The 19,425-nt window shown below is 42.6% G+C and overlaps 1 protein-coding gene and 1 long non-coding RNA gene across 4 annotated transcripts in view; one reads left to right on the top strand and one right to left on the bottom strand.

Moving 5' to 3' along the window:
- The window catches only part of FANCL (FA complementation group L), a 79,187-nt gene that overhangs the window by 9,883 nt on the left and 49,879 nt on the right, over nucleotides 1–19,425 (bottom strand). The window contains exons 8-11 of the mRNA XM_034764287.1: nucleotides 12,550–12,700; nucleotides 11,555–11,638; nucleotides 10,871–10,916; nucleotides 10,704–10,785 (exon numbers count right to left, since the gene is read on the bottom strand). Coding sequence (XP_034620178.1) covers nucleotides 10,704–10,785; nucleotides 10,871–10,916; nucleotides 11,555–11,638; nucleotides 12,550–12,700 — 363 coding nt within the window. The remainder of the gene's footprint in view (nucleotides 1–10,703; nucleotides 10,786–10,870; nucleotides 10,917–11,554; nucleotides 11,639–12,549; nucleotides 12,701–19,425) is intronic.
- On the top strand, nucleotides 1,164–8,469 carry LOC117874312. 3 transcript variants are annotated; one of them, XR_004644944.1, is made up of 5 exons: nucleotides 1,164–4,086; nucleotides 4,946–6,241; nucleotides 6,743–6,915; nucleotides 7,212–7,298; nucleotides 8,150–8,469. It is a non-coding gene; the product is annotated as an uncharacterized LOC117874312 (long non-coding RNA). The 3 variants fall into 3 exon arrangements; XR_004644945.1 differs by having other exon boundaries at nucleotides 1,164–6,442; nucleotides 8,150–8,466; XR_004644943.1 differs by having other exon boundaries at nucleotides 1,165–6,241; nucleotides 8,150–8,465.

Genomic DNA, 19,425 nt, shown 5'->3' with positions numbered 1-19,425 from the left:
TCAAACCTAGCTTTTGGCTCATGTTCAAACACCGTCTTCTGTAATCCAGCCATTCAGGTAATTGAACCAGTCAGTCTGGTTTAGTTGTACTCAATTCATCTCTATCCCCAGTGTAGCCTGATTTAGGGTGTGTTAATAATATTAATTTGGATAGTATGGGTTTTAGGCTTGCCAATCTGTTTGATTAGAAGATAAAAGTTTTTGTCCCAAATTAGGATTCACAGAATTTACAAAGGACCCTCGGGGGTGTGACAGGAAGCTCACACTGAGACAGATATAGCCATAACGACTTTTTATTAAAATTAATTAAATAGTAATTAAATGGTAAAATAATCAGAGTTCCAACGTTACAATTGTATTGCTGCTATTTAAGAGATACATATGGCAATACAGTATTGTATGCTACAAAGCTTTGGTTAATATACTTACACCCTTTTTTGATAACCTAGTGGTAAAAGACCCAGGACCTCGCCTCTGGCAGTTCAGGTTTTTCAATTCTTGAGTGAGAGGTGCAGAGCTTAGACGAAGCTAATGCTAAGAACTATTGAAGCTAACTTACAGTTTACTTAACTAAATTAAAGTTAAAATTAAAACCTAATAAACAAAACTAAGAACAAAAGTTTAGGGAAACCAAACTTAGCCTTGTCCCCTAAGAACTTAAAGTTTGAAAAGAAAATGAGTATGGCCTACTAATAGTAGTTGTCATGGATAGATAGCATATGCTAGCGAGGTGGGTCACCTCTTTTATAGGGCGGAAGTGCCAGAAATCCTCTCTTATAGCAAATTTCATTTCTCCCCCACAGAAATGTTAGGGTACATTTACCCCATAGGCTAGTATGTTTGTGTGTATTGATGACATGAACATACACACAAGTTTCCTTATGGTGTACCTGTTAAGTCTGTGGGTACAAAATTGAAAAAACCCTATTCCATTCTTCCATTTTCTGTTGCTCTAGATAAAAGGTCTTAGACGTATGTGTGGGTATCTATTTAGGTAACAAATCTTAATATGTAGGTTAACTTTGCTATCTGGGTAAAAGGTTGTAATATAAATATACTAACTTTGCCTCAGCTTAACATACAGGTTTTGGCCTGTAGGTCCCTTGCATTACAGCCAAACCTATTTTCAGTAATTTATAAACCTATTACAATAAATCAAATACTTATATCTTTTCTTATAAATTTATCTATGCAAGCAAGCAGATTAATCCTTTAGGCTACACCAGTTTCCCTGTGGCACCTCTACTGTTCCCTGTGACCTCTGTCTTAGTCATGTTCATTGTCATCCCATGGCTGCTTAGCTGGTCTACCATTGGTTTACTATTTTCTACAAGTCTTCTTTTGAAGATGCCCTTATTGCTATTTCATCTCTATATTGCAGGTTTTGACGTTTTCCCATTGTGATCATCCTGCTGACATAGTCCATAAATATGATAAACAGCAATGGACTGAGGGCCAACCCCTGATGCAATCTGATTTCTAATACCAAGAGGCTTGCTGTTCCAAAACACATTCAGATCACTGTTTTAGATCTATATCCTGCATTCCCCATAGTTATTACATTCTCAGATAATATTTCAGTACTGGTGCGAGCATCCTTCTGTTCATTTTAACATATGCTTTTTCTAGGGTCTATGACAGCCCAGAAGCTATCCTGTTGATATTCTAGCTGCTTCTCTGTCACTTGCCGAATTACGAACATGGAATCTATGGTTGCTTGGCTTTTCCTAAAGCAGAACTGTTCTTGTTCACTTGTCCTGTCCACCTTTCTCCCAATCCTAGCATCCAATGTGTGTTCTGGTAACTTTATCCCTTGATAGTGTCTGCATTCATGGATGCTTCCCTGTATTGATACCAAAATAGATTCTCATCAGTCTTCAGGAATTCTCTTGATTCACTCTACGGCTTTTAACTATTCTGCTCATCCACTTCATACCTCTCTTGCCCAGGATTTTCACCAGGTCTGCCATCATTTTCTCAGATCCCAATGCCTTACCATTCTTCATTTTCTGGACTAGGTTTTCTCACCTTATCCTCCATTATGTCAGACTCAGATCTGACATTAGGCTCACATGTTGGCAACTCTGCCAAAAAGGCCGTTTTGCCCCTCAAACTACTGTTTCCACCTCTCCTTTGCTTATTCATGTGTTACTAATAGCCTCCTCTGGTCATTCTTTACGAATGGCATTGCAAAACCATCCTTCCTTTTGAATCTCATTGTCCAGCTATGCCGGAAAGACAGGAGAAACTGCATGTGGTTTAATTAGGCTACCATTTTATTAACTATCTGGGAGCTCCCCACAGATAAAAGTGTATAATGCTGGTAATGGCATTATTTCAATATATACTGGGGGGCTTCCATCAGCCAACCCTCTTTCCCATCCTAGTCCCCAGCCCACCTATTGCTGGGACCTTCCATCTCCCCCATGTGGGATAAGGTGGGCTCTAAGAGGGGCAGTTGGCTTCCTGCCATGTCAGAAATAGGAGCCCTGAACTTCCCAGTTTCCAGTCCTTTAACAAATACCTCCTTTGAATTCTTTACCAATCCATTTATCTGATCCCCTCCATACAGAAGGTTCTGAGCTATGCCTAAAATTTGCTCCCCTTCTGTTACTAAATGCCAGCTTTTCCCTCTGTGGGCTGAAGTGTGTGTGGGAAGCATTCCTACCCCTTCCCCTGCTCTCACCATCATGCTACCACATGGCACCATGGAGATTGCAGAGCTTGAGTCCTTGCTGTTCTGCCTGGTACAGGTAAAAGAGGGCTTTTCCTGCTTGGCGTAACCTCTCCTCTCTTCCAGTCACCTAAGAGGATGGGTCAGCATCCTCACGTTGACCTGCTCTGCCATTGCTGCAACCTCACTCCTTGCCTTGCTATCCTTTAAAGAGGTACACACCTTCCTGCAGCCAAACAACAGTCCGTTTCCCCCCCGACACACATATACCTGCTTAATGTGTGGTGTGGCCATTTTTGCCATGCTGTAGATATTTTTGCCAGTGGTTCCTCCAGCAAGGCACACAACAATCCCTCTCTCCACACTTAATGTGGAGTGTGGTCATTTTTGTCAAGCTATAGATCTTTTTGCCAGCCAGTAGTGGATAGTTTACAAGGTTGGCATACAAGCTTGGTCATGTGTGGCATTCTTTTTGCCTTCTTCATTGTCTGCTTGGCAGCTCACTTTCCTTCCTTCTATTCACTTTCATTTATACTCAGTGTATTTCTTTAGGCTCTATTTTCTTGTTTTGGGTAACTACCTGTGCTTCAGTCTATCACCACTCTTCTCTTTCCCTCTGTTTTCCCCATCTGCATCAGCCACAAATCTCTTCCGCTGCTGCAATCCATGTTCTTTTGAGGTAGTTCCATTCTTCAGCCAATACCAAATTTATTTCCACTACTGATGTACGTGTCCAAATGATTCACCTTCTTTTGAAACCATGGATTGGCTATTACATATGGTTTAGTAATAATTTCCTTCCTCATTCCATAGTACCTAGACTGGAATTTCCTAAACACATTATATTACCCCTTCTGTTTTTGCCTGTCTCTTCCATATCTCAAGTCATCCAACATCTCCTTTGGCATGGTTCTGTCCGCTAGTGCTTTCAAATCTTGGTGGAAACTCTGCTTCATTGCATCTTTCTTGAGGTGCATATGCTGATATCACAAACAGAACATGCTCCTTAATTTGGACCCATACAGCCATCACTCGGTCACTTACTCTAATAATTTCAATTATTGTTCTTTCTCAGCTCTCCTCTCACTACCATCCTGACTCCATTACATCTGCTTTTGTTACCACAGAAGAGTTTACAATTTAAGCCCAGCTCCCTCACTGCATTCCCCATTCACTGTGTTTTCTGCAGGTATAGAATACAAATACCTCTCCGTACCTTCATATCAGCTACTTTCACACCTTCGTCAGTCAAATGGGGTACATTCAATATTGCTACTTATATGGGAATTCTTTGGCTGTGCAGGTCGTTGCGATTCATCTGACTCTTCATTCTACCCTGACCTTCTACAGGACTGTTCAGACACTGACTGCCAGAAATCCCCAGCTCAGATGCTGGGGCTGCCAGGCTTGAGGTGGGTGAACTTCTGGCATAAGGCTAAGACGCCCTCTCACCATTAGCATTATCCCTTGCTAATATCTACTACTGCCCTTTGGTAACTCACCAAAAAGAAAAACATTGCTTGCACCAGCTAATCGCCTTGTGCCAGAAACTATAGTGTATTAATTGGTGTCCCTGACATACACTGCAGTGAGAAGGCCTTTCCCCAGTTGAACTAAGTACATGCCCAAACTCTCCCCATCTTGTTGCTATAGACCAGATGGATCAATAAGAGGCGGTACTGCTGTTGCTGCTGCCCAACACCATGCTTTATTTATCCCATAGATGAGGGTTTCAGATCAGAGTTTTCCTTCTCCTAAATAGGCTACCCATCCAGACTGAGGAGCCCTATCTGTCCCAAGAGATTTGATAATAATTCAGCAAAAGGCTCATTTTTGTCCTAGTATGATTTCATGCACCTAAAAACAATGTCCAGTCTTGATTGACATGCAGTTTAACTACATTATTTCATATGGTCTTCATGCTTTTAACTACAGTGAACTTTCACTGTATTAGACAGAAGGCCTCAGTAAGATATTAGTTTTTAACTTAAGAACTTTAAAATTTCATGTGAGAGCCACACTCAATCCTGTGTTATAGTATGGTGAAAAAGTTAATTCCAATAAAGAAAGTACTCATCTTGTGCAGTAATGTTGCTTCCTTGAGATGTGCACCCCTACGGATGCTCCACTGTAGGTTGTCTATGTCCCTGCGCTGCTGATCAGAGAACTTTGGTAGCAGTCTGTCCCACCCGCACATGCGTTGCTCCCCGCCTGCCACTAGGCTAGGCAGCATGCATGGGCAATTCCTCCTCAGTTACTTCTCTACTGCAGAGTCAACTACTAGGACTCCAAAGTAGAGGGGAATTCCCATTGGGACACACAGCTCGAAGAACAATCATTATTGCACAAGGTGAGTAACTTCTTCAAATGGTGTCCATATGGATGGCTCCACTGTAGGTGACTCCTGAGCAGTGCCCACCACTGGAGATTGTGACTTTGGAGTCGAGTCGGATATGGACGATAGTACTATGGCACCAAATTTGGAGTCTGAAGCCAAATCCCCAGGATGCCATAGTGTTCTGCAAAGGTATGTGCAGATGCCCAGGTAACTGCTCTGCAGATTTCTGATATAGGAATACCCTGGACAAAGGATGAGGAGACCAATCTCGTAGAATGCGTGCGTATTGAAGATAGGGGGGAGGGGCGGGTTACATTATGCAATTGGTAACAGAATTTAATACAGCCCAAGACCCACTTAGAGAGACAGTGAGATGAAATCACCGTGCCTTTTGACCTATCTGCAATGGAGAGGAGGAGTTTTGAAGATTTTCTGAAGGTTCTTCTCACGCCGAGCAAATAGAGGATAGCTTCCCTATTATCCTTATGAGGTTTGGGATAAAAGGCTGGAAACTGAATAAGCTAATTTATGTGAAGGCAGAAGTCATGTTGGGAATGAATTTCAGATGTTGTCTAAGCGTGACCTTGTCAGGGAAGAACCCAGTGAAAGGGGAATGTGCCATTGGAGCTTCTATTTCCCCAATCCTTCTTGCAGTGGTAATGACGATAAGAAACACCATCCTCATGGTAAGGTGAGTTAACGAACAAGTGGCCACGGGTTCAAATGGTGGCCTAGTCAGACCTTTTAATAGTAGGTTGCGATCCTGTTGAGGCATGGGAAGTCTGGGTTGTGGGAAAAAGTTTGCTATGCATTTAATAAACTTCTTCATAGGCGGATGGGAGAAGATTGAATATCCTTGTCTGCTGAGGGAAGGTTGCAATTGCTGCTAGGTGAAACAATAGAGAGTCCCGATTTCTTGAGAGTCAACAGGTAGTCTATGATCACTGGTAGGGTGGATGTATTAGGGATGACACGTTTGGGATGGCACCAGATCTGGAATCTCTTTCATTTTTGTAGATAGTTATGGCAAGTAGCTCCTTTCCTACTGAGCAATAACACATCCTATACCACCTCAGAGCAAGATGTCTCTATGTGCTGGAACCATGAAGGAGCCAGACTTCGAGACACAGAATCCACAGGTTGGGATGGAGAGTGTCTCTCTCTTTCAGCGACATAAGATAAGGAGTGATTGGAAGAGTCATCGGTGGCCACAGTGCCAGCTGTGACAGGTAAGGGTACCACGTCTGTCTGGGCCAGGTGGGAGAAATCAGTATGTTTGCTCTCTTCACTTTCAACAGGACTTTCAATATTAGAGGGAATGGGGGAAAAGCATAAAGGAGGCCTTTGTCCCATGGAAGGAGGAGGGCATTTCCCATGGAATGTCGTCCGATCCCCACTCTAGAGCAGTACTGTGGACACTGCTTGTTCTGGTAAGTAGTGAATAGGTCTATTACCAGTATCCCCCATTGTCAGAATATGTTGTGGAGTACCACCAAATCTATCTCCCATTCGTGGTCATGTGGGAATTTGTGGATGAGACTGCCTGCCGTCATGTTGTGTATTCCTGGTAAGTAGGCAGCTGATATTAAGATACTGTGGGAGATGTACCAGTTCCACAGTTTTAGTGCTTCTACGCACAGGGAATGAGACCTTTTGCCTACATGATGGTTTGTGTAATACATGCAGGCCATATTATCTGTCATGACCCTTTTGTGCATGTTTTTGATCAGCAGGAGGAAGCAAGTGCACGTGTTGATCTCTCGCCTGGAGACCATTTGTCCTGTATTGTGCGACCATTGAGATCCATGCGGTTAGGAGTAGAGATCAGGAAGACTGAACAAACAGGATTCCCGTACAGACGTTTACCGGGTCCTTCTACCAATCAGAGGATCGCTTGACCCTGGTGGGCACTGATAGTAGTTTGCCTACATTGTCTTTGTTTGGCCTCTAAACTGAACCAAAAGCATGTTCTGAGACATCTCATGCATAGTCTGGAATGAGCAATAATCCATGTGCCCATCGCCATGTGGCCCAGGAACTGGAGGCAATGTTTGGCCAAAATTTGGGGGCTGGATTGTACTGTCTCTAACGAAGAGAGACTGAGAAATCTGATGTGGGAAGAATGGAGTCGAGATTGGCTCCTATGAATTGTAGTCCCTCTACGGGTGTTAATGTCTATTTTTGTTTATCTATCTGTAGGCCCAGATTCTGAAACAGGTCCAGTGTGGTCTGAGTGACTTGCTGGGACTCTGCAAAGGACCATACCCTGAGAAGGCAGTCGTCCAGGTGAGGATAAATCATGATGCCTTAAGAGCGTAAGTGGGCCTCATAACGTCACAGGCCGCCACTACCAAAAGGATCTTGAAGAATACTCTGGGGGCCAATGAAAGGCCGAAAGGGAGTACTCCATATTGGTAGTGGTCTTGGCCTAGCACGAACCTGAAGTAACATCTGTGGCTCGATATGATCAAGATGTGAAAATAAGCATCTTTGAGGTTAAGGACCGAGAACCAGTCTCCTTTTTCTAACGATAATGAATTATAATAGATAACATGACCATCTTGAACTTCTGAGCCTTGATCAACTTTTTGAGCGCTCTGAGGTCCTGTATGGGTCTCCAGTAAGTAAAAAATTAGAAGCCTCTGCCCCTTACATGTGTGGATACTTGCAACATGGCTGCTACACTGAAGAGAGACTTTATCTCCTGACATAGCAGGCTCTCATGAGAAGAGTCCCTGAAGAGGGATGGGGAGGGGTGTTTGGGAGGGGGAGAGGGAGGAGAAATAGGTGGAGTAGCCATCTCAGATGATCTCCAACACCCATTTGTTGGAGGTTATCTGTTCCCAGGTTCTGTGGAACGGGGCGAGATGATCTCTGAAGGGATGGGTGTTTTCCATCGTGAAATGAGAGAATTCTACGGGCACCTCAATCAACCCGTCAAAACTATTTCTTCGAGGTGGAGGGCTGAGAGGAAGTTTGCTGAGATCCCAACATCTTCCATCTGGAGAACCTGGGATTCTTCCTCTGAGGTTCATACAATCTCTGTGTATATTGAGATGGATATTGTGACTACTGAGATGAGTATTGTGAGCAAGGCTTGAATGGTGGCTGAGGGCTGTACTTTCTTTTGTACCCAGGTATATAGATCCCAAGGGATCGAAGAGTGACCCTCAAATCTTTTAACAGATGGAGGGAGGCATCTGTCTTTTCAGCAAATAATTTTGTCCCCTAAAAGGGGTAGTTCTCCACCGTCGTTTGGACCTCCTTGAGGAAGTCAGAGATGAAGCCATGAGGCCTGTCTCATCACAACGCAGTCAAAATAGAACGTGCCACCGTCAAATGCATACTGGAGCGATTTTTTGCCACCAACTGGCTCTCATTAACCAAGGCCTTAAATTGGTCCTTGTGAGGATGGGGAAGCTGTTCAATAAAAGAACTAAATTTCACATAGTTCTGAGAGTCATATTTAGCCCACAAGGCTTGATAGTTCACCACTTTGAATTGAAGGGTGGCTTAGAAATAGGCCTTACTGCCAAACAGGTCCAGGTGCTCCCAGTCCCAGTTATAAGGGGTGGACTTAAAGTGGTGTTGGCAGCCTTTAGAGTTAACTGCATTCACAATGATCGAATTGGGAGGCAGGTGTGAGAATAGGAATTCTGTGTCCTTTGCTGGCACATGATATGTCTTGTCCGCCCTCTTGCAAGTTGGTGGGATGGATGCGGAGGCCTGCTATATCACCTTGGCAGAATTCATTAGCCTCATTAATAGGGGCACTCTGGAGGAGCTGGAGGAATGTAGAATGTCCACCACCGCTAGGTGGTGGACATTCTACATTCCTCCAGCTCCTCCAGAGTGCAACTCAGACACTGCTTGTAAAGGCCTCTGCCACCCTCTGTGCCAAGACCTGGAACAGCTTAAAGATGGTGGAGGGGGCATCACAGTCTCATCTGGTGATAATGATGAGAAGTGGGCTGGAGGAGTAACTTCCTCTTTGACTTTGGCCTCCGGTTCCTCCCTAGCCTGCTTGGGGAGTTCAGAGGCCCTTGAGGCAGCGGCTGAAGGAGGGTACTTCCTCAGCTGTTGGTATGCCATACTAGCAGTGATGGAGGCTTGTTGCCTTTGGGCCTGCCAGGTTCCCAGTATGGCCACTCTGATGGGAAGGGGCACAGTGGTTGGTACCACAGTTGCCCATACCAGGGACGTTGTGGGTCAGAAGGGTGGTATGCCCGGTGTCCATAGTGAAACTGGGCTCTGTATGGTGGGTGAGAAGGGTGTTGGGAAGCTAGGTCCTCTTGCTCACTTTCTGATTCAGACAACGGAAAGGACTCTGGGTGAACTCAGTATTGTGGCAGTACGGATGTTGATGACTGTACTGACAGAGCCTTCCCTGGGGCAGATCTTGTATGTTTCTCATGCCCCCATGGTACTGATGCTTCTTTGCCTGCACCCGTTGAGTCTCTACGCATTCCAAATTGCCCTGTCAGTTCAGTACCATGCATGCTATGGGTACCAGATTTAGACAGGTTTGGTGCCATCGGTACTGATACTGACCGAGACAGGGATAATTTTTGGCTCGATCAGTACTCGCTATGGGGACTCACAGATCTTTTCTAAGAGGCCTTACATGAGTGGCTCGCAGGCATCTCTCTGAGCTCACCTCCCTTCGAAGTAGAGGGTTATACTGAGGGTTACCACCAAGACTCCAGAGGTTAAATGACCGACTCCATGAGTAGGAGTTTGAGCCTCTGTCCTTCCTGGATCTGGGATTCAGTTGCTGCACACTTCTGTGGAATGTGTTTCTCTCCCCAGACAGCAAATGCACTGTGAGTGTCCATTGGTAACTGGGATAGATCCCTTGTAATTGAGGCACTTTTTGAAGCCCCAGAGAATCAGGCATATCCTTGTCCAGGGCCCCCCCCTCCCCCCCCCCCGACTGGGGGGCAACAGAAGACAAAGTCCTTTTCTTTTCTTCTAGGCAATGGCCAAAATAAAATATAATGAAGCAAAGAAAGAAAATGGGCTTCAAAAGAAGTTAAAATTAGCAATTCTAAGAGAGAGAACAATCCATGAACGGACAGCTCTAGTTCTGTCTTTAGCCAAGGATGATTGAGAAGGAACTGAGGAGGCATTACCCACACATGCTGGCTAGCCTTGTGGCAGGTGGGGAGCAGCACATGCGCGGGTGAAACTGACTACTACCAAAGTTCTCTGATCAGCAGCACAGGGACACAAGCACACCAACAGAGGAGCATCCACAGGGACATGACTTGAAGATGCAGCACCATTATTTGCATGGCCTCTTGTTCCCTCTAAGCAGATCTACCTACATAATTAGCATTCTAAATCATCTATAGCCATAACAGAATGTTTGGATTTTCCACTTTATTAATACTATGGAATTTCCTCCTCCCCTTTTAATGTTGATGCCAGTAATTAATCACCTTAATGCTGTAGAGACCATAGAAAAGTGTGCTCTTATAACTATGTTAATAAGCTAACAATTGTTGCTTGATGTTCAGAAGCCTTTTTTTTTTTTTTTTTTTTTTTTTTTTTTTTTTACACAAATTATTAATCCAATTACATCCTTTCTGACTCTTATTTTTGCTGGCAGTTATAAGGTGACAATTTCATTTTCATCAGTCTATAGTATTCAGAAACAAAGACTGAGCATCAACAAAAAGCAATACTTACAGTCTTTTCTAGCACAGCACGAGAAGGAAAATCGGTTTCTAAAACTTCTTTCAAATTTTGTAGTAGGGTGATATCTGGATCCCTGCAAGTAGAAGAAAATAGACTTCAACACATGGAACTGCAAAATGCAGATTTTAAACTAAAATTGTATGAGTGAAAACACTTACCACAAGTGCATATTGTTGTTCAGCTTAGTTCTCAGAGGATTTACCACTACAAAGTTATACATAGATATTTATATTACTCGCAGGAAGAGACTTCCCCCACATTCCAGCACTTACAACTAGAGATTTTTTAAAGGTATTTAGACACCTAAATATGCAGATAGGTGCCTATGCATTTGAAATCCCACTAGGCATCTTAATACATTTACAAATCTGGCCCCCAGTTATCATATTTGAATGATAATTGCGCTAAGTTTTGGGACATTGTACACCAAAGGTATGATCTCCCCTCAAAACATGGCAAGGAGCTATAGAAAATAGAGGAAAAGACATTAGGAAATTTGCAGTGGATTATTTATGACAAACAAAAAAACCAGGCAAAATAATCATAGATATGGTCAGATAAATTATCTTTAGGAATAATTCTCTACAGGACACAGGGCATCTTCTGAATTGTGATTCTGCTGGAAAAGGACTAAAAAAAAAAAAGTGTAGCGTTCCACCTTTCTCTCAGTAACTTGCAGAACAAATTTGCTCAATCAACACTTAAAAGAATTAGATGTTTTGTGTTTTTGTTATCCCTGCAAACTCAGCCTGGCATCTGACAGGTAAGCTGTTTTTTTCCCAGCTTGTGTATCATCCCCATATAAAATGTGGGAAAAAATCAGGACAGGATGTGACCCTTACCATGGTCTGCTCCAAGAAAGTAACACTCAGGAAGCATAGTTGGATGCCTGGGATCTACCTCTAAGTTTATGGAAACATTGTTTCCTGAAATGAGAGAGAATGCATGTAAATGAACGGTGTAAAGCTTTCCTTTATAACCGCAAATAGAGAAAGTACTTATGTTTTTCAAATGAGTTGTTTTGAGCACACCTGTCGTTTTATGAACATTGTTACAGCTTTTAGATGGCTAAAATAAGCTATTTGGCTTAGAATTCTGAACTGATGGTGTTCATGACTACAAATTTCAGTTCAGTATGAACAAGTTTTATCTAGGCAGTGAGTTAAAGTCCTCTGATAAACCGCAAGTGGGGAGGGTGCCAGAGTCCCAGCTCCAGCCAGAGCCTAAACATTTACACTGCAGTTTTATAGCCTTGAAGCCGAAGTCAGTTGACACAGGACGGCTGCAGGTGTTTTACTGCAGCATAGACATACCCTCAGGAATCAAGAAAAGGCAGGGGAGAGGAATTGCATTTTCAGTTCTTTCATCCTTCCAAAAACAGTTTCATACTAAAAAAATATTTACAGTATAACCTAAAATGTATTCCAAAATTTAGTTTTCTGACAGGGGTTTCTCATTACAATTAGTAGTGAATTACTTTTTAAAAAGTAAACTCATTTTTCTTTTATTTAAAAATCCTATACGGAAATACTTCTTATATACGATTATCACAAATGTGTCCACAGTTTTGAATTAATCAATGCTTATGTTTGTAATTTATAAATATTTATATCAGAACTTTAAATGTAAAACTAAAAATACAAAATTATACTTTCCCCCAAACAAATTCAATATTCTGCCTCAGGTTAGTTTTGTACAATAACGAACATGTAATTGTTTGGTTTTTTTAAGTGTAACCTTTGTTTTCCTATTCCTTGTTCTTTATTAAGTAAAGCAAAACAATCAACTTCACTTCTGTTTAAAAAAAAATACTTTATTCCTTCTCCTGTTTTCCTACCTAGTGCAATTCTTCTCATTGTGGCACTCCGTGTGGGGTTTTCTGGCTCAAGTACCCAAGTCTTCTCATCAATTTCATCCATAGCATTCCAGAATTCTTTCAGTGATTCTAACGCTGCCAAGAACTGGTTATAAATGTCTACTAAGGAGCTCTAAGAAAAGAGGACATTTTAAAAAGTTACATGGCACTCTACCAATAGCAATATAGAATGATTTTTTTTTTAAAAAAAACTACAGCATTTCAAAGTTTTTAAATCTAGCACACATCCCGCTGTAAAATATACTGCAGTGTGCTAGGGTCAACATTTTTCCTGTTAGTACTCAAAACGCTTTTTTCATTTGTTAATGGACCACACAAATATTAACTACCGATAACTGTAATGTACTCAAAAAGTACAGCTAAATTTTCTAACACGTTTTTGTTATATTCTAATGTATCTAAAGTACAGCATTCTTGACGTTAATAGCCATTCTCAAACCTAATAATTTCAGAAATCACTGTTAAGACCTAGAAATATTGTTATTACATATTCATAACAACTGCATTCTAAGTAAGCAGTGAGTAAAATTCAGCATAATCTGCTGGCTGTTTGAGTTTGCCTTCTTGACTCCTATGCAGCGATTCCCACTCCAAACTAAACTTTTCAAAAGATTTTATTCAGAGTCAAATAGTAGTCAGAGTCTTTTGTAGATGGATTTCATATAAAAAAGGCATCCTCTGCATCTCAAAAACAATTGTGTGGCCAGAAACTTGCTTATTTCAGTCCCAGAATGTGATTTCTAGAAGGAATTATTTACTTTTAAAAAAGTCTGACCCGCTAGTATGGTTTCAGGACTCAATTCTCCACTGTTTGTGTCTATGAGAAAGGGAGTGATGCTTAGTTATCTAGTCCTGGGTAAATTAAAGTTGCAGAAGAGGCATAGCAAATTCAATTTCCACTGCTTAACAGACCAGAGAATTCAGCCCTCAACCCCTTCAAAGAGAATGTAAACGTTAAAATATTTAATTTCAAGAGATTGATAAAGAATTAAATGTACAGATCTGAGTTTGTAATTCCAGTTGATTTTAAGAGAATTACACCCTTAAACTCTATTATACAACTTCATTTCGAACATAGCATATGCATTTTCAACACACACTTTTTTTTTATATTTCATTGTTTCAGTCAAATAGATATTGCTAGAGTAGTTTGGTCCTAGACAACTTTAGAAAAATAAATTTGGCTTTGAAAAGAACTATTTCTTCATAAGGATTTTATAATGTTGATCAAAAGTCCATCAGGGAAAAAAAAACTTCGTAGATTATTTAGCAAATTTTAATTAAATAGTTTAAAAGAATGGCTCTTCTACGTCCAGTCTGGGTATGATTTCAGACACAAAATGCAGATTTTTTTTTCTTTCATCTTCAAGTGCAATCACTCTAATGAAAATATTTATCTTGTGAAATTATATATAACACATACTAGATAAATGCAAAAGCTGGTCTCTGTATCTCCACTTTGGCTGACCACTAAGATGACAGGGATGTAATACAAAGAGGAAAGAAGAGAAAGAGGGAAAGAGATGGGCAAGTCAGAGAGCAGAAGGTTGCAAAAGTCCATATGAGAGAATCAAGGCATGGATACAAATTTTGGAGTAGAGCTCGAGAGTAAGGCTTGGTCTACACTACCCCCCCCAATTCGAACTAAGGTACGCAACTTCAGCTACGTGAATAACGTAGCTGAAGTCGAAGTACCTTAGTTCGAACTTACCTTGGTCCACACGCGGCAGGCAGGCTCCCCCGTCGACTCCGCGGTACTCCTCTCGCCAAGCTGGAGTACCGCAGTCGACGGCAAGCACTTCCGGGTTCGACTTATCGCGTCCAGACTAGACGCGATAAGTCGAACCCAGAACTTCGATTTCCAGCCGTCGAACTAGCTGGTAAGTGTAGCCAAGGCCTAAGAAATGTACTTTGTCTATATTAAAAGAGGAAACAAAGAAACCTAGATGGTGACTGGATATGGGGAAAGGGGTGGGGAGAGATTCAAAGATGATAATGAGCTTGCAAGCCTAGGAGACAGGAAAAATAGCAAAAGTTGTCAAAAAAATTAGAGAGACTATTGGAAACGAATCAGGTGGAAAGATATAAGGTACGTCTACACAGCAAAGAAAAACCTGTGGCTGGCCCATGCCAGCAGACTTGGGCTCATGGGTCTTGGGCTGTGAGCTACACATTGCTGTGTAGACTTCCAAGCTCAGGTTTGAGCCCAGGCTCTATGAACCTGCAGGGTGGGGTGATCCCAGAGCCCAGACTCCAGCCGAAGCCAGAAGTCTACACAACAGTGAAACCGCCCCATAGCCTGAACCCCGTGAGCCCGAGTCAGCTGGCACAGGCCAGCCACAGGTTTTCTTTGCTGTGTAGAGATACCCATAGAATTCAGTTTTAGAGACTTCTCTGGGATACCCTGCTGCCATCTCAAATTTAGAGAGGCAGTGGCACTTTTGAGACTGAAGAGAGGGGAATAGTTTGGAGGTAGATTTGGGAATCATCTGGATGGAGTGGTTATTCAAACAATAGAAGTGGATGGGGGAAACAAGAGAAGGAAGAGGAGTAAATGGAGAAAAGAACAGCAATGCTAAAGGTGTCCCTAGATGGAGGACGAGGAGCCATTACATATTTTGGAAGAAAATAATATGTAAAAAAGGCCACATGATTTGAAATCTCACATATCATTTTGGCCTGGAAGTTCTTGGGGTCTCACAGAAAAAAATCAAATTAACAAATAAATAGTGATAATTATTTACAAAAGTAATCCTTTTAGGAATATATTATATAGAAAATCTGTTTATTGTAACCTTTATCTACCATTTTTTTCTCTCGGTCAACTGGACAAAAGGAAGCAAAATTATAAGGGTTGCTGAATTTTTTCTTGGAGCATGATATTTCATTGTTTTTTGTATCTGAGAAAATATTGTAAAAAGAAAAGGTATAGGTTGGAAATAAAATGTTGGAGTTTTTTCCGCTGTTATTAAATTATATTAAAGTAGGAAAGCACTTAAGCAGAAAAGTGTGAATACTGCCAATCTAAAAACCTAACTCTTATTATCTTTAAAAGCATTTTGTTACTTTTATAATACCTGAAGTGATATAATAATGTCAGTCACTTAACCAGATCTTAGAATATAATATCTTCATCTTAAGTACTATTATTTCCAGTATTTTAATAATTTTCATACAGTCCTGGAATGTGATCTTTTGTGCTCTGATGACACTTAAATTAATAGCATAATTTTCTGGTACTTGCAACAGTTGCTTTCCATTTTTTTTTATTTTTTTTTATTTTTTTTTTTTACATTTTCCTACATCATACACAGATAAATCTTCTAATAATCATTGCTATCTTTATCTTTGGGGAATTCAAATGATTTCAATAGAAAAAAGCAACATCAAGGGACTACAACCCACAGATAAATTTTAAAATCCAATTAATTTTAATACTAATTGTAATTTTTCAATGATGTTCCTTAAAAAGATAGTTACATTCCTCCCCTTTGTTTTTTTTTTTTAAATGCTCTGTTTATTTGATCTTATTTGCATGCTTCATTGATGTTGCCAACTGGCTTTTTCTGTATGCCTATCTACATCTATATCTATTTAAATCCATCATACTACTTTGTCATGCAACCATGAAAAATGTATCATTCCTTTATACTTCATTAACCAGTTTATTTTTGACCACTGTTCTTTTAAAACAGTGCTGCTGATACTATTTTGGGCTGTGCCAACAAGGTACTTGCTCATGTGGTCAAATAAAAGACGGTTACCTTCCGTAACTACTGTTCTTCGAGATGTTGTTCATGTCCATTCCATTGTTGGTGTGTGTGCTCGTCAAATGCACCGGTCAAATGCAGAAGTTTTTCCCTCAGTGGTATCCATAGGGGACCAGCTCTGGCACCCTCAGGAGTGGCGCGCGTATGCACCAGTATAAGGGGCGCTGCCGGCTCCCCACTCCCTCAGTTCCTTCTTGCTGGAACTCCAACAGAGGGGAAGGAGGGCGGGTCATGGAATGGACATGAGCAACACATCTCGAAGAACAACAGTTCCTGAAGATAACCACCTTTTCTTCTTTGAGTGCGTATGTCCTGGATAGGGACTTGTGCCAAGAAAGCAGCCGAAGAAGCTTGTGCCCTTCTCAAATGAGCCTTCACTATTGGAGGAGGCACAGTCTATGGTATCTCGTAACAGATACAGATGCACATGGTGATCCAGATTTAAATCCTCTGTGAGGACACCAGGAGACCCTTCATCCTGTCGGCTATCACAATAAGGAGCTTAGTCGATCTACGGAAGGGCTTGGTGCGCTCTAAGTAGAAAGCCACTGCAATGCCTGACATCTAGAGTATGCAGACACCTCTCCTCGCTGGTCAAGTGTGGCTTTGGACAGAACACCAGAAGAAAAATATCCTGGTTGATGTGGAAGTGCGATGCCACCTTTGGCAGAAAGGTAGAGTGGGGCTGCAGCTGAACCTTGTCCTCGTAGAACATGGTGTACGGAGTTCCGAAGTAGGAGCTCTAATCTCGGACACTCATCTCACTGAGGTCACAGCTACAAGGAATGCGACCTTCCACAACACGTAGGAAAGGTAACAAGAAGCCAAATGCTCAAAGGGCGGGCCCATGAGCCTGGAGAGGACCAGGTTGAGGTCCCATTGGGGGACTGGGTCCCGGACCACCTGAAAGAGTCTTTCAAGGCCTTTCAGGAACCTAATAGTCATGTCATAAGAGAGTATCGATCTACCCTGGAGATGAGGGTGAAAGGCTGAATTAGCCGCCAGGTAAACTTTGATCGAAGAGAAGGTGAGGCCCTGGTGCTTTAAGTGAAGCAGGTAATCCAGAATGGACTGCAGAGACAATCGGTTTGCGGAGATACCCTGCTCCGCTACCCAGCAGGAGAAATGCTTCCACTTTGCCCGGTAAGTTGCTCTGGTGGAGGGCTTCCTGCTCTCCAAGAGAACCTGCTATACCTGACTAGAGCGGGCTTGTTCCTCTGGATTCAACCATGCAGCATCCAACCTGTAAGGTGGAGTGGGGTTCGGTTCGTGTTGCAGCAGCTGACCGTGATCCTGCGAGAGCAGGTCTGGAGGCTGGGAAGCACCCACGGGGCTGCTATAGCCAGGTCCATGAGCATGCCAAACCAATGCTAGCGAGGCCATGCTGGGGCAAATCAATGTCCCGTGCCTTGTTCCTCTTGATTTTTAAGAGGACTTTGCTGACGAGTGGGATTGGCAGGAAGGCATCAGGTCTCCTGGCCGAGGCCTTGCAGGGAGCAGAACTGATGACACTTTCTATTCTGTCTGGTGGTGAACAGGTCCACTCGGGGAGTTCCCCACTTCTGGAACAGCATCCTGATAACCTCTGAGTGGAGAGACTGCTCATGGTGAGAGAAGAACCTGCTGAGGCGATCCGCTAGCATGTTCTGGATGCCGGGGAGGTGCAAGGCTTCCAGATGGATCATGTCAGATGCAGAAGTCCCACAAGCAAAGGGCTTCCTGGCACAGATCTGACGAATGAGCCTCTCCTCCCTACCCCCCCGACTGTTGACATAGAACACGGAGGCCATGTTGTCTGTCAATATCTGCACTACCCGACGGGGTAAGTGGGGAAAGAACACCACACAAGCTAGACAGATGGGTCTGAGCTCCCTGACATTTAAATTAAGTGTGAGCTCCTCTCTTGACCATATCCCCTGCATTTGCAGTGTACCGAGATGTGCTCCTCATTCAGGGTTGGATGTATCTGATATCAGGGAGACCTGATGGTGAACGGGTTGGCAGTGATGCTGGCAATCAGATCTGACATTGCCCTGAACCTGACCTCTGGCAGAAAGGCTCTGGCTCAGGTAGTCGAAGATCGTTCTAATAAACTCTATCCTTTCAACAGGAACCAATGTTGATTTTTGTTTTTAATCAACAGGCTCAGAGCTTGACAGGTCGCTTACAATGTCTCGCTGCACTGGACCTGGACTCTGGAGCAGCCCTTTATGAGCCAGTTGTCGAGGTATGGGTAGCATACAATCATACAACGAAACTCTCTGCGTAGCACTGTTAGGGGATCCACTGTACAAAGATCTGGGAGTTTGAGGACATCCTCAACATAGTCAGAAAGTTAGGAGGTACTAGAGAAAGATATGGTCTCGATGACCCTACAGCTGTTGGGACTGACAATTGCATGGTGCCCATTAACAAGGGGGATTCCAGCTTATCTGACACGATCAAGTCTCTAGAACATCTAAATTCTTGCAGTAGGTGTAAATGAGCCAAATGTGTCAATACCGAGGGAACGGTCTACTTCGGTGGGCCTATCTAGAAAATAGGGCAGGTCCAAAGGCACTGGTAGTTGAGACACAGGTCTGTTAGATGACTCCGTTACTGAGGATGTGGATAGCCTCTGTTGTTGCAGATGTCTGGCTACTCACATACCAGAACCAAGGAGTCTGAAGATGGCAAAGGCTTCCATTAAATAATGTGTTTGGAGTCTCTGCTAAGTCTGTCATGCTTCAACAGTATTCGGGTTGGTTTCAGCACTGAGATATAAATGGTGCCCATGGTGTTTTGAAGAATTTCAAAGAGCTCCAGGTACAGGAGCAGCTTGGAGCCTCCACAGAACTCTCTGTGGGACCTAAGGTCACAGGACCACAGTGTCTCTGAGGTGACCAGGCTCTTTTTTTTTTTTTTCTGGATGAAGGCTCTACTACAGCTAGACATTTTCTTAGGAGGCTTGTTGATACTGCCTATACTTTTCTCTGATGAGGATCTCTGACCTCCTCTGCTTCTTGGTCTCCAAACAGGAAACAAAGAGTGCTTGGAGACTGATGTCGGGGGGAGGTGGGGAAAGGGC

The sequence above is a fragment of the Trachemys scripta genome, chromosome 3, assembly GCF_013100865.1.
Source record: "Trachemys scripta elegans isolate TJP31775 chromosome 3, CAS_Tse_1.0, whole genome shotgun sequence".
Lineage (NCBI taxonomy): Eukaryota > Metazoa > Chordata > Testudines > Emydidae > Trachemys > Trachemys scripta.
This window is presented reverse-complemented; position numbering and strand designations above follow the sequence as displayed.